Here is a 15,414-nt window from a genome sequence, read left to right on the forward strand (position 1 = left end):
ATTTTAATTATATACGAAAGTTTTCATTGTATAATGCTGACTGGAAAAAAGCAGGACACAGTTTATACCTGCAGTGTGTTTGTTTGTTTGTTTAAATATATATACAATTATAACGTATTTATAAATCTAAAGTGTTTAGAGGAAAAAAGTCTTAGAAAAAAACTCACAAAATGTCAATTCTAACTTTGCAAATTCTCTATTATGAGCAGATATTACTTTTTTAATCAGAAAAAGATATTTTTTAATTTAAACAGTTAATTCTATGTCCATGCTCTAATACTCTGTCCTTGTCCAAAGTTTCTAAAAATTCTTTGGGTCAAATACTCTTATAAATATTTATAAGTAAAGGACTTAGTTACACTAACATGCTATTTGACCCTAAAATCTGCCATAGAAAGAAAAGTATTTGTCAGTCACAAAGACAACACATTTTTTTCTTAAGCAGGATTCTTAAAAATTAGAGAAAATTTTTATTGGACAAATATTATAAATTCCCACTTAAGAGCTACTAATATGATGTGTTTTAAGTCATGAAATCAAGGAAATTTTTCAATTAAAAATGTCTAAGGCATATGAAGTAGCCTATTAACTGCTCTCCCAATATGTGAATAAAAAGTTTGCACCAGCTTTCATAGGACTCCTAGTTTCATGATTCTGTTTTCACAAGGAGCTGATTTGTCTTAGGCTATTACTGTCTATTACTTCTAGAAGTCTTGAGGAAAGGTGGGAAGCAGCAAATTCTGGCAATCTGCCTAAAGAGAAATCAATGAAACAAATTAATCCTTCGCAGGCTGCAATGACACAGTAATCCATCATTCAGAGCTGCTTTTATACACCAAATCAGAGAGCAGAAGAAAGAGCCCTGGGGGACATCACAGACAACAACTTACACCAACACTGGGAAAATACAAGGAATCAGTTTATTTAAAGAGGATAGATTTCAGTTGATTGCCTATTTCATCAAATAAAGATTTTTTCTTTCACAGTGTGGTGAACCCAGGGCCCAATGACTATATCTTTGGAATTCAGTACCATGTATATTGGCTGACATCAATAAGGGATGAATGTTTTAAAATAATTAGCATCATTAATCAGTATGAACAAATATCTTGCTAGAGTAATATTACTTTTTCCATTAAATTTCTAGGTGTTAAAAACATTCTCTATTTTCAGTTGGGACTAATTGTAAGTTCACCTACTAATCTACAACTTAACTGACCAATTCATGGTAAACCACATTTGAGGTAGTTTTTCACACATGAAATGTAACCATGTAAGATATGTATAACTTCCTAAGTACTATGTTCAGTTTAAAAACTTGAAAACTGTAATTTCATCTCTTGTGGCATGAATTTCAACAAGGCAATCAGATTATAAATAAATAATTTGTTTTAAAATCATAAATAGTTCTTTGGCTGAAAATATAGCTGACAATGCTGAAAGATAAACTTAAATGTGCTTTCTTTTTAAAAGTAAACTTATAATCAATGTACAGCAATACATTTACACTAAGTATATTTATTTATACATGCAGAAAGACATATGCCTCTACATTTACTTGTGTTTATGTAGAAATTTATGCACCGGAGTATGTCTTTCTAGAGCAATGTATTCTGAGTGAAAGTATATTCCCTAAATGAAAACTAATGACAAGAACTATAATGTCATACAGTATTACTATTGTTAAATGCATGCATCTTTTTCATGGTTAAATGTGAGGAATTAGTGAAAGAAAAGAATTTTCAAGAAATAAACAAAAACAAACCTGTCCCAATGGTCCCTGAAATGTTAAAACCCTAGAATATCTAACCACAGATCCAAAACAGAAAGAAAAAGGTTAAATGAATACTAACTAGTCAATTTTTGAGTGGCATTTTCGATTCTGAGGTCCATGGCCATAAGACTGCAATTCCTGGCCATGCTGATGCATTTTTAATTCAATGCATAGATCTAGTATTTATTGATTTAATAAGGTTAGGGGCATTACATTGTTGCTGCTACTGATGAACTGTCAGCAATTTAATCTAGTGAAATCTAACAGAGGAATATATATTTTAGAGAAGAGGGGGAGAGAGAGACACAGAGAGAGAGATAATAGCTCTGCAAAGGTAATGCTTTCACTACCTATGATGGTGGCAAAAGCAAAGCCCCTTCTTCCCCAGAATGCTTTGGGCTCCACACATGTATTAAAAATGTTGGCCACCAACTGGTCTCACAATGAAGAGACTGCAAGAAAGCCTTGCAGGTAAACTTTTAATATTAGGGGAAATAATGACTTATCTCCAATATCCACCCTCTGCCTCTCCTCATAGGTTTTGAGGCACATGTGCACATGCATGCACACACATACAAACACACACAAAGATCTAAGCCCTTACCTGTCACCTATCAGGGTTTAAAGGAGCCCTTCAGCAATTTCCTCTCTCTGGACCCTAACATTGTCCACAGCATCATTAGAATGCAGGCAGACAGAAAAGAAGGGAGAAAATTCACATTCTCAAAGACAATTCTACCAAAATACAATTAAAGGAGAGAGGTTTTAAAGGCTATGTCAAAAGATGGAGGTATTATAGGATCCAGAATCAGAGAAGGAGAGAAAAATCCACCCAAACTGCTGAAATAAACACTTGAGGAGTGTTAGAAAGTGTTCTACTACACTGCTGTGCTACCCTGCTTGTGGGCTTATTTCTCCAACCTGGACACCTGGGAAGCATGTTTTGCTCCAGCTTTTCCCTGACTTTGAAGAAATGGATAATCTAAGGAGCGGTGCTGCTGCTGGGGTCAGTAAAACTATGCTAATTGGTGAACCTAATTGCTTCAAGCAGTCCTGCCTCTAAACAGGGAGAGCACAGTTGATGGAGTCAGTCTGTTCCTAATAAAATGAAGAAGCACTGAATTAAATTCCCAAGGAAGGCACTATAAAAGTTTCCACAGTGTAACCAAATGACTTCACCTATGCTATTACCCCTAAGATGACATCTTTGAAAGAAAGCAGACCCCAGTCAGGCTCCATATTCATAAATTGGCTGAGTTTAGGTCAGTGAATCTGGATTGATTTAAAAAGGCTTTTTCATCCTTCCAATCAAATGAAGTCATTGTTAATTAGATGCTTTCTGTTAACAATGTCATTCTTCTCCACATTACCTGCTCACACTTGCAGCGCCTCTAGTTCAACACCTGGAGCACCAGTTCCCCCGCAATCAGTCCTCACAAGTTTGACTGGAGGGTGGTGGTATTTCCGTTTCTCAATCCCTGTCTGAAGGAAGATACTATTCAGTGCACTAGTGACGAGATACATAGCAACCCTCTAAATTGAGAGATAATAAAACAATCTCTGGGAAAACTCTCCAGAAACGGTCTTCCAAAAATAAATTTATGAACTACACAGCAGTTTCTCTGCGCTGTTCCCGCCTTGTAGACGGATGTTTTCAAAGATGCCAAAGGCCACAAAGTTAACCCCCACTGACTCTCCAACTTCTTAAAATCAAGCTCCTCCTTCAACTAGAAAATAGGGTTTGAGGTTTCCCAGACTTGCCCGAGGCCTTCCCCCTACCCGCTCTCCACCCAACACGCGAAGAGGACTAGCTGCCCAAGACAGGGCAAACTAGTGGGCGGCCCCGGAGGAGACCGCAAGGCTCCGAGCGCTCCGGCCAGAGAAAGGAGAGAATTGTAATGGGTCAGTCGTGCAAAAGCGGTCTCGCTCGACGGCGGGTCTCTGAACCTTACAAAGTTCGGCGGAGGCCGCCTCACTGCCTCCCAGCCCGTTCCAAAGAGCTTTTCCAGCGCCGACTCAAGGGGACTCAAATCTCCAATGCCGACCGCGGGCCTGGGTTCGAGGAGCGCGCGCCACCGCCCGGTCGTGCCCGGCTTCTTTCTTGAATCTTCCCCCGCGCAGGCCCGGGACTTTGACATTCCGGCGGCTCGCGGGGTGAGGGCCTTCAGGGCCAGCGAAGGCGCAGCCCTAGTGGTCAGCGGAGGGGCCCGAGCGCCCACCCCGGGCCCGGGCCCCTCCGTCGGCGCGGGGCGCCACGCTTGCGTCGAGCGTTTGGACGCCAACCCCGCGCGAGGCTTGGTGCCCGGATGTGAGCCTCGCTTCCGGGAGCTGCTTCCCTGGGGCCCCGCTTAGGGCGTGTGTTCCTGGGCCTCGAAGGAAGGAGTGGGAGGGGCCCCGGCGCCCCAATGGGGAAAACTGGCGCGCAGAGTGCAGAAGTCGTTCGCAAGCGAGCGCCCTGGTGGGGTGAGGAATGTGAGGAGACACGGGAGTGAGGGCCCTTGATTGCCGTGCGGACGGCGCGCACTTCGGGCAGGTGCCTCCTGGCCGCCCTCGGGGCCCGTAGCGCAGAGGGCCATGCTGATCAGAGGGCGTCGGCGGACAAGTGGCCGCCACTGTCACCTCAGGACCCCTGCAGCCCGAAGGCGACAAACCCGAAGGCTACATGCACTTTATCCGCGGCAGGGAGCTCCTAAGCGAGAGTCGCCGACCAGGGCATGGACTTGGGACCCTGTCCGTGGCTCAGGCTCCCGAGGACCAGACCATAGCCTTGGAGTACTCCCTGGCTGGGGCTGCAGAGGGTCGGGGGGATGGGGGGTGGGAGGCTCGACGGCTAAGCGACTGTGAGTCTTGAATTCCCAGACATCACAGTCGATGAGATTAGACAGTGACGGTGGAACGACAGAACCACGCCGAGACAGGCACACTGCGAGTTGGGACACTGAGTTGCTTTCCTTCTTCTACCCCAAAGCTTCGTCCTGTGACAGTGCACGCCTTCTCCTCGAGAGGGTTTGGGGAAATTAAGTTTCTCGGGACCCTTTCATCCCCGTTATGTGGACTCAGGGAGGAAAGCAGACAATAACAGCAACCGAAACACCTGCGATCTCTCAATACAATAAAATATGGACGGTGATTGGAGTCATTTCTCCTTCCGCTTCCAGAGGGAGCTCAAACCTGAAGCATCAAGGTTATCCTTCTCCTAAGTGTAAACAGGATACTCGCAAAACCAGCTAGGGACACCACCGCCCGCACCTGGAGGGGGTTCCCCTTTGCAAACAGAAAACGCGATCTGATTTTTTTTTTTTCATTGTCATGTTCATGTGAACCTAAGCTGGGGACTTGCGTAGTGTAATACATTCCTCTGGCCCTCTGGAGACTAAACTAGAACTGAGCGAGGGAAATCAGGTGAGGGAAAGGGAAGGCGCTGAGCAGAGAGAGAGTGGCGGGCAGAAGTCCGGGTGGGTGGTAAGCAGGGGCGGCTGGGACCCGCGGCGGAACCCAGACGCGCGCGGGTGAGTCCCCGAACTCCCGGCCCCAAGGCTCTAGACCCCACAGAAATACGGCCACGTGCTGAGGCTGCTGTGCTCTGGCTCTGCGATTCGGGGCCATCTACAAGAACGCGCGCCCGCGGGCGCGCGAACACACACACACACACACACACACACACACACACACACACACACACACACACACAGCGGCGCCTGCCCCCTCACTCCTGGCGCTGGGGTATCTCAGAGGTTGTCCAGGCAGCGGAACCCCGTGAGTTCCAGCCGAGCACCACCACTTGACCATTTCACTCGCTGGTGTGGCTCTAGCCAGGTCTGGAGGGCAGACGAAGGTGCCTGTCTTGTGGGGCTCCATCCCCGCGCTGGGGAAGGGCTGATAAAGTGGCAGAGCCCGGGGAGGGGCGACGTCCTCCCTGGCTCAGGGCTCCTCTTCGCCATTAGGTCCGGTCGGTCACCTGTCATCCCGAGCTTGCCAGGTCTTCCTGCCCCGCTCTCTGCGACCATGCGACAACACCCTGCCAGCCGGAGCTGCGCGCCCTGGTGGCTCCCGGGTGCCCCAACCCTGAGAGCCAGGGCTCACCCCTCACTGAAGCCTCTAGATACAAACAGCACCGGTGTCACTTTACTGGCCTCCTGATCCCGGTCTTATCCTCCCACCCAGCAGTGACTCGCCGGTATTTGGGGTGGTTGTTGTTCTTCTAAAAGTATATTAAAGGATCATTGGCGTCTCCCCGTCAAGTCATTACGCCCTTATCCCCATCAATTAACCACACCTCACAGGGCTGCTATTAAGAGCTAAATTGAGCTGCAAAAGTGAGTATCCCGTTTCAGGCAGATGTTGTCAACTCCTGCTGAGATAAGCGGCCGGCGGGACCCGATCGCAGCTGCCGCAGCTGCCAGAACTGTGCTGGACCTGGCTAAGGACTCTGGTCGCAGGGCTGGAAGGGAGGCCCCTCCTGACGTCTAGCTGGTGCTCCAGGAGCCGGGAGGAGAGGGGAGGGCCCTAGCTCTCGAATCTCAACTGCTGTGCACATCAAGGAGAAGGGTCTCCAGAGTTATGCCAGGGGAAACGCCAAGAGCAAGCCGTGCGTCTTTGCGCAGAAAAGTAAAGTGGAGAGTGTTTCGAAATGCCCTAGCAACCTGCCGGAGATCCAGAAGGGAGACCGGGGAGGTATGGGAAGAGGGCAAAGAAGTGACTTTCCCTGGCAACCCTCCAGCGACACACCCAACTTCCTCTTCCCTCCACTCCAGCCTCCTTCCTCCCTGATAGCAGGCCCCCAGACCCCCTTTTGGAGGAAGGCGCGGTGCTATGGAGGCACTGGATCTGGAGCTAGGGAATCCTAGACAAAACGTGGCGTTTTAGGACAAAGAAGATTCACCAGAGATCGCCACGGCCTTCTGCCTAGATGTAACTTTCCACTCCCTCTCACCCCATATCACTCCTGAGGACTTGGAGCAGGGCTGTGGCACGCAACTGGGAAACCCCGGAGGGCCGAGAGAAGAAGGGAGCAAGGAGACGTGGCCCCCGCTGCAGTTACAGGGCTTTCCTCCCAATAGTGGCCCCAATAAATTTAGCCAAGGCTAAAGGAGATTAATTTCCCAGCATAATCCAATTAAAAGATTTCTAAAGTAATCTTTTACGAAAAAAAAAGTGCGCGGCTAAAGAGGGGACTGGTTTTGATGACAGTGATTTATCGCTTCAGCACAGCATGCGCTGGTCGCTCGCTATCCTGCATGCGATTTGACCAGAGCATCCCATCGGTGCCTCCAGCCCAAACCTTCGCCTTTCTGAAAGACAGCCATCCATCACGCCAACCTGAGCAGGAGAAAAAGTGCAAGGGACTGGGGTTGCCTACAAGCACCAAAGACTTTTTAAAGTGCTATTAGATTTATGGTCTCTTTTTCGACGCCCATCCAGAGTAATTAGCACATATGTTCTAAATAGATGATAGTTTTGTGAGCAATAAAGCAATTACCCATCGTTGGAGCTGACAGTTCCTCCAACTAAACTCCAACCAGCAGCTAATTGGAAAAGTCATTTCAGCTCCATTGTCTGCAATTAGTCCTGCTAAACTACTACACCCTAACTAGCTGGTTTGAGGTTAATTTATTCAGTGTTTTATTTGCACAGACTAACCATTGCCATGCAGGGACTTGCCTTTTGCCCCGCCGGACTGCGCCCTGGGACCAGAAGAGCAGGTGGGAGTGAGAGGCCAGTATTTTGGAACCAGGATTGTTCCCAGGGGAGGGAGTGCGGGGCCTGGCCTCAGCTTCAAGGTCAGTGTCCAGGGCGCGCCCTGGGACAGAAAAAGCCATTGTTTCTCCTGCTGGGCAGTAACCAGGGAAAAAAAACTGCTCAGTTCTCAGTTTGTGCCACCTTAATGTAAACCTTAATGTAAAAGAAAAAAAGTCAGCATAGAGGAGCAACTGGGTTCTGAGTACATCCTTCCTGCTGCACTCCCAATCGTGACCCTGGGCCACTGAGATGTCTCTAAGGCATAAAAGTAGACTCAGACCTGCCAAAACAGCAAAATTCCGAGCCCACAGCCTGGAGAGGGAGCTTCCAATTCTTGGAGTGGTTCAGAAAATGAAAAGACTAGAAAGGTCAGGAAGCCCTGCTTCTGCCTTCAGCCTCTCCCAGCACAGCTACTGTCCCCTTAAAACTAGGTTTTCTCCATGAATTTCTTTCTTTGCTTTTTCTTTTCATTTTTTCCCTTCTTTCTTTCCTTGTCTTTTTTCTTCTTTTCTTTCTAAAGTTAAGCCAAACAGGTCCAAGATTTGTGCACAGTGAGTGGAAAAAATGTGTTAAACGACGGTTTGACGCCCCACCGAAGCTTCCAAACATCCAGCGGCTGGGATTCTTCTACTTAATTTAATCTTTATTGGACAGGGCAGCTCCTACGCTCCTATTCACCAGGAAACCCCGGGAAACGGATTCGTTGGGGTTCAGAATTGAGGGCGGGAAGGAGAGGAGTTAAAGAGGGATTAATCCTCTCCCACCCAACCTCGAACTCTGGAACTGCGATCTCGGGCAGGCTGGGGTAAGAGGGGAGGGGGCCTAAGGTCCCAGCCCTGACAGCCAAGGGTCTCCGGGATCTGGAGCAAGGGGCGGGGAGGCTGGCGGGTTGAGATGGGAACTTGTAGCCCTGGTAACCGAGTATTCCCTTAAAGGAATTTACAGCGAAGTGTCCCAGGCTCTGGGAGCAATGTGAATTTTATTTAGAAGAACATGGAATGGCGGGGGGGGGGGATGTGGGGGTGGAGAATGGCTTCCTAGGGAGTAAAGCCCAGTGCTTTCAGTCCTAGAAACCAAATGTCCTTTTCTGGATAGCCATTCATACCTAAAAATCTGAGGGCTGTTTCTGCTTTATGAAGTGCATACAACAATGCCTAAGGAAGACAACTTAGATGGTACTGTAGTCAAGATATGAGACATACTAAAATAATTCTCACTTCAAAACAAATTATAATCAATTACTCAGCTTCAAAGATTTAAAGATATGTTATCTATAGCAAGAAAAACTTTTAAACTGCCTAATGTCAGGCTCTTGTTTTCCACTTATTTATTGTGTTTTAACCAATTTAATTCCAAGAAAAACCAAAAAGAAAAAATACTGGGGAGAAATCGAAAGTAATGGTCTCATCTTACCCCATCACCTCCCACCTGTCACACAATCTCCACCCTCTGAAGAGAAATCCTCCGGTCAGTGTGGCTTCCAGTTGAAAACGGAAAGGAAATAAGACATCTTCACTAAAAGGTTGTCCATCATGTCCTCAATTATTTGCTTTTTTTCAGGACTTAAATATGACATCCCAGAGAGTGGAGGCAAGAAAAAGCTGAAAAAAGAGTCAGCTAAAAGTATCACCTGGGCTTGGTGGAGAATCCGAACGTGAGTGTGTGTGCAAACTTATGTGTAAAGGCAAAATAACCCACCCAATCAACCCCCAACCCAGAATGTATGGGAAGCATTTATGTGAACATCCACGTACCCTGAAAAATCTCTAAACACATGTGTGCAGAGATGTAGTCCTATGCAAGCTCAGCTAGCTGTCCGCACAGCACACATGTATTCACTTCTGGAGTAAAGGCATTTTCATTGCTCCCATAGTTTCTTTCCATTAAGAGCGATTAGATGATGTCTATTCAAAGTTGCTGATCCAGAGAGAAAATAAGAGTAGATAAAAGGAGATTTCAAGTGACCTCCTCATCCCTTTCACACCAACCTGAGCCCTAGAATAGCCAAGGATCAACTAACACAAAAGCCCTTTCCTTTTTCTTTTCAGCTTCAGAAGATTTCATGCAAAGGGTTAACAATAAAACATAGAACTATTGCTGAGTTTTGTTAGATCATGCACTTGGAATACTTTATTAACTCTTCCCATAGATGGGTTAGGTTTATTGTCCAACTCTGAAGTGGGTAAATAAAATATACATAGCACATCAGAGAGCATAATTATTTACTGCTCCATGTGGTTTGTATCAGTGGTGTACTATGTTCATTCTTTCACTTAAACTTTGCCTTGTCTCCCTCTCCCCTGCTGATGGAAGACACTGTAAAAATCATATTTTTACACTGACAGTTTAGAAGAAAATGTTTGGTTTATTATTTACATCAAACTTCTGATAGGTAAAATAGGATTGTAGCATGACCATAGTTACCAACAGATCTGCTGACTTCATCAGCCAATACTTTTCCACTAGTTTAGTTTACTCTATAGGCAGTGAAGAAAGTGGCTTTGAAGACTTAAATATATTGGAACAGTTTTTTAATCAGTGAATGCCCAACTCACATCCACTTCTAATGGGCTAATGCGGTAGTAAAAGAAATAGGTGCTCTGACAGGTAACTATTAAGGGAAATTATTATATACTGTAGTTGGTGGTATTGTCAAGGTACTTTAACAAGCTTCAAACTCATTTCAAAACTTCCATTTTTCATCCAAACTCAACTCATTTTCCTTCGGAAGAAGAGCCAGACAGTTATTCTTCACTCAAATTAAACATTTAAAATAAAGAACTACATTTTGTAATGCAAAAGTCTTCAGTTTTTTCTTTTTGCATAAATGCATTTTTATAGCTAAGGCTTGATTTTTCTGAAAAGTAAATATTTGACCCGGGCTTCACTTGTGTGCTAAGAATGACTGTCACTCTTCTTCCCTTAAAAGGCTTGATTTGCATCCAAACGTCAGCACTTGCTCTCCTCTCCCCACAGCAACTCCTGGGCCCTCTAACTAGGGCCCCAGCAGACAGGGCAAGTGCTTCCCTTACCTCTCTTTTTCCAAAACACCTGCTTTAACTGGCCAGTCTGTGATAGAAAACTAAACTGCTTTCTACGGTAAAGCACTTATCTCTGGACATTTCGACCCCCAAGGTGACAAAGAAGAAAAGCTAAGGCTACAGCAAAGTGATAGTGAGTGCGAGAGCCTGTTGGACCCAAATTCCCACTGCATGGGCAGGCTGAGGGCGGGCAGCCCAGCAGAAGCCCCCAGCTTGGCCTTTCCACTCTTGTCTTGATATTGACAAAGACAGTACTTTTTACAGCTGGGCAGCCACAATTCAGACTGAGTTCAGTCTTGCAAAAAGGGGTGGTTTCTGACATAGGCAAGGCTTTTGTTTGTTTGTTTGTTTGGGGTCTTGTTTTTAATAATCACAAAACATTATGCAGGCATTTCTGTGCCGCCCTCCACCCTTTTCTTCAAAAGATCTGTTCAAGACCATTTTAAATACATCTTCTTCAACTTCATTTTTCACAGCCTCAATCTCATACCAAGGGAGACTAATTGATTCGGCACCTTTAAAATAAGCTCTTTGGGAAAGGTCTGCAATAAGATCAGAAGAACTGACCTTTCTCCTAACAACTGAAGGCATGTTCATCTCTCCAGATGGGCTTGATAAAACAGGGTTAGTTCTGTGGTCTCTCTAAACAGAATAATACCTTTTTTTTTTTTAACAATTTAGGGGGTAAGAAAGCGGTATAGGAGAGAATTTTCTGCACATATCTGGTCATTTGTAGGATCTCATGGCTCTTGAGCTAAATTTAGAAAACATTTTTACAAAGCCACCTTTTTTCACTGTGATTTACCAAAAAGCCAAAATAAATGTTCTGGTGAGTTTGGAGAGAGCAAAGTGCCAATATCAAAGAGGTCACAGGATTAGTGAAGAATGATTCCAGCCTTAGTAGAAAGAAAGATAGTGAGGAGGGGGTGTTAACTAGAAAGTCTGCCTGGAAATGGACTCTGGTACCTGGAATGTAAGTCCTACTGCATGTGCAGCCACAGATCTCTGCTTCTCTCCTTCTCCCACCAGGTCACAACTGTTTATTGGCTGTCCAGCTAGGAGAGAGCAAGTGTTGTGTGGAAGGCTTTTAAAAAGTGATTAAGGCTGAGCCATGATGCTAGCAAACCACAAGGAGTATTGTAAGCTTACAGACTGATTCCTCTTCCCCAAATGGAGGGGTACCTTCTCTAGTCTTTTGGGAAACCCACGGTGGAGACTGTGCATGCATTAAACTGGCCTATGGGGACCAGGAGGGCAGACAAAGACTTGAGAAGTGAGTCGGAGTCCAGGCCCTGGCGATGCTTTTCCTGTCTCTACATTGACCTAACCAAGAGAGAGAAACCTTGGAGAGGGCCGTATATAGGGCTACCATGCCCACAGTCTCAAGTAGAGTGCTGAAGCAAGGGCCACAGTGGATCTGGGTCCAAGAGCCAAGTCTACGCAGTGAGATTCAGTTACAAGTCCCAGGAAACAAGGGCTTGGGCCAGAAGGGACGGAGAGAGATCTGGAGAAGAGAGGATGAATGAGAGAAAGATGCGAATTCCAACTGTTTTTCTGCTTCTGCAGCTGATCGTGCCTGGACACGTGTGAAATTTCAGTTTTAGGACCGCAAAATATGATCACTTTTCTATTAGGTGCCCTCCCCAACAACAGATATTATCTCCTGGTTGGGGGTGGGGCACACCAGGCCTCAGGACCAGTGTGCCAAGTTGAACCAGTAACAAAAGACAGCCTCGTAGAGAGAAAGCCACAGCTCCCCCAGGACCTGAGCTGACCCCTGGGTCCCTCCACGGAAGCCATTTTGCCGGGGTGGAGCTGTGAGCACAAGTGGAGGCACTCTGCGGATGAGCAAAAGCGGTCGGAGAACAGAAAGAAGGTCCCGAAGAGAAACTGAGCCCAGAGTGCCTCTTGGGCTAGCTAAGTCCAAGAAGGGGACAGCGCCTCTCCCCGAAAAGCCTTGGTTTCTTTCTGTTCCCTCTCACGACAGAAAGTTGAGCATATGCGCTGCAGAAACGCGCTCTGTTCTCCTGCTTCGCAAAGCGAAGGGTTTCCACTGCTCCGGGCACCGCCACCCAGAGCCCCCCCACTTCCGGGACTGAGGCCAGGGGCTGTACCCCCTCCCTCCCTTCCGGAGACGCGGGCGGCTTTGCCTGAGACCTCTCAGGGGCTCCGCTTCTTCCCATCCCCAGGGTCACTCCCGATCCCAGGGGCCTCTTCCAAGTTTGGAAGCTGAAGGCGGGGGCTGGCATGAAGAGCCCACGTGAGGGTGAGTGGGCGCCGCTACTCTGGTGAAGTCTTAGCTCGCCCTCTGCCACGCCTTGCCCCTAGCCTGCAAGGCCGAACCGAGGCCAACACTGCTTGGCTGGCTCCTTCCCGCGCCCACCCAGCCCCCGGGCGCGGCCCCGGGCGTCGGCTCCCCCGCCCCCCGCGCCCGCCCCGCGCGCCCTCTGACGCAAACGCGCGCCCCTGCCCAGTGCCGAGGAGAGCGCTCTCTTTGGCTTTAATTGAAGCTCTTCCCTTCTTACACACCCGCTCGGCCCTCACCCCTGGGAAGTGACCCCTCCCCGCCCCCAGCCCTCTGGCTACGGCGCGAGGAGTCTGGCAGGGCTGCGGGGCTGGTGCTCTCTCGCCTAGCTGCCGCCGCCGCCGCCGCCGCCGCGTGTTCTCCGCTGGGGAGAGCGGCTTGGTGTCCTTTTTAATCCGCTGACACTATCGCCCACATCAAACAGGCAGCCATCGATCGCGTTACGTTAGGGGATCCCGTTACAAACGGCATCCGCAGGTGGGCGGCAGGAACCCGAGCTCGCCAGGGCCTGGCTGGAGCCAGGCGGGGCCCGCGCAACAGGGCCGGCCTGGCGGACTCCGCAGCCGGCTTCACCACGGCTCCGGTTCGGCACCAGTGGAGGCGGCGGCGCGGGTGCCAAACCTGTGGATCCGCCGCCCCGGATCTTCCGACCCCAGGCTGGAAGCCCCGCAGCGGTTTCCCGCTGGTGGGGGGTGGGGGTAGAGAATGGGAGTGCGGGAGACCTGTTTTGAATTTGACTGACTTTTGACTGGTAGGATCCTCAGCTCCAGGGCGGCGCCGCGGCCGCGATCCTGGCCTCCGCGCTGCCGCGGGACAGAGGCTGGTGAGGGTCTCTGGAGCAGGCCCAGCAGAAAGTTGTTTTCATCCTGAACCGGCTGACTGGACTGCGGCCGCAGCCTGCAGAGGCCATGCGAGCAAAGGCTGCCTCCCGGCCTGTCCGCGGTATCAACCCCGAGTTCAAAAGAAACGATAATCATTGCGGTACTTGCCTGGTGGGGCAGGATTTAGTCGAGTCTCGCATCTGGTGCCCACGACTCCCGGTCCAGGGTCCGAGGGCGTCTGGGCCCGCGGGCCGGGTGTCCAGGAGGCCTCCGGTTCCCTGGCGCTCGCTCTCGCTTCCTCTTCCACTGGCTCTCTCTCCACGTTCTCTTTCCTTCTCCCTGTCTCCCTCTCTGCCTGCTTCCTCTGCCCTCCACTGCCTGCCTCTGTACTATATTGGGGAGTAAAATTTAGAATTTATAAATAGAAAGCCCGTTCTTTTAATCAATTTTTCTTTTTCTTTCTTTCTTTCTTTCCTTTTTCTCTTTCGTCCGTCTTTTAATCGTGTTCATTTCACCTTTTAACTGAGAGCGTTTATTTGGGGAGAGGGGAGAGAGCAAGGAGCCGTTGCCGGCCCCCCTCGCCTCCTCTCCATCAGCTGCGTACAATGGGCCGCCGCTTGCAGAGTGTACTTGTCTCTTCATTATTCGAGCTGGAGGGGCTGTGGGGCAGACACGGAAAAGCCTTTATTCTGCTCTTTAAAACCGTCTCTCGTCACTAAGCGGTCGCCTCCTGACTTGTAGGCTAGAGAACCCGGGAAGCACAAAACGCACCCCAAACACGCAGCGCTTCCCAAACCCCTCCCTGGTGAAATTTAAAGTGAGAATGAGTATTGAAATAAAACAAAACCCTACCTCTGTCAATATAGCGTGGCCATTTACTCCCACATTTACCTGAGGGCGTGTTGAGGCTTGGGATGCTGGAGCTGAGACAAACTTTTACGCTCTCCCGAGTCGAGGGGCGGGCGGGCCGGCGCAGCTCCCACCCCCGGCGGCGGCAGCGGCGGCTTTGTCACTCCGCGCCGCTCCACGCCTGCCTGAGCCTGCCTAGGGGAGCGATCTCAAAACGAGGGGGGTGCGAGTGTGCGATTGGAGAATATGTAACTAATAGAAGTATCATTTTCCCCCAGTACGATCTTTCAAGGAAAAAAAAAATCCATTGAAAGAATTTTCAAAGTGCTGTCTTCATTTGGAGAAAAGGCACAGGCAGCCTGCCGGGAGGGGAGGAGGGACCCGACTGTGCGCCTCCCGGGCGCGGCTCCCGTCCGCTAGGTGGCAGCCGGAGCCAGCTATTCCTGCAGGCCTCGCGGCGGGACCCGCTCCTCCCGCCCTCCCCTCCTCAGGCGACCAATCGCCTTGGGGAATCCGGCTCGCTCGCTCTTTCCCTCTCTCTTTCCCTCGCTCTTTCCCTCCCTCTCTCTCTCTCCCTCTCTCTCTCTCCCTCCTCTCTTTCTCTCTCCCCCTCTCCCCCCTTTCTCCCTCCCCTTCTCTCTCTCCCCTCTCCTGCCTTCCTTCCTTCTCCCTCCTCCCCTCCCCCATCTCCCATCTTATTTCCCTCTCTCACACCCCTTTCCTCTTTTTGTGGGACTGAGATTTGACTGCACTAACCCCCCCTCCTCCCAAAAATATAAGCAGCACTTACTACTGTTTTATTAGTAATTGTTGAAGCGTTGTTTAGTTTGGAACAGCCTGAAGATACCAAAGTGAGGGGAAAGGAAGAAAGAAGGAAAAATCAGA

At 48.8% G+C, this 15,414-nt stretch overlaps 1 protein-coding gene across 1 annotated transcript in view; it reads right to left on the reverse strand.

Annotated features, from left to right (window-relative positions):
- The window catches only part of LOC135319259 (7SK snRNA methylphosphate capping enzyme-like), a 127,361-nt gene extending 112,138 nt beyond the window's left edge, over positions 1-15,223 (reverse strand). The window contains exons 1-5 of the mRNA XM_064478774.1: positions 15,185-15,223; positions 14,916-15,012; positions 14,572-14,737; positions 13,849-14,069; positions 3,145-3,256 (exon numbers count right to left, since the gene is read on the reverse strand). Of these exons, the coding sequence (XP_064334844.1) occupies positions 3,246-3,256; positions 13,849-14,069; positions 14,572-14,737; positions 14,916-15,012; positions 15,185-15,223 (534 nt within the window). The 3' untranslated portion in view covers positions 3,145-3,245. The remainder of the gene's footprint in view (positions 1-3,144; positions 3,257-13,848; positions 14,070-14,571; positions 14,738-14,915; positions 15,013-15,184) is intronic.
- Positions 15,224-15,414: the final 191 nt, after the last annotated feature.

The sequence above is a fragment of the Camelus dromedarius genome, chromosome 3 (genome assembly GCF_036321535.1).
Source record: "Camelus dromedarius isolate mCamDro1 chromosome 3, mCamDro1.pat, whole genome shotgun sequence".
In the NCBI taxonomy this organism is placed as follows: Eukaryota; Metazoa; Chordata; class Mammalia; order Artiodactyla; family Camelidae; genus Camelus; species Camelus dromedarius.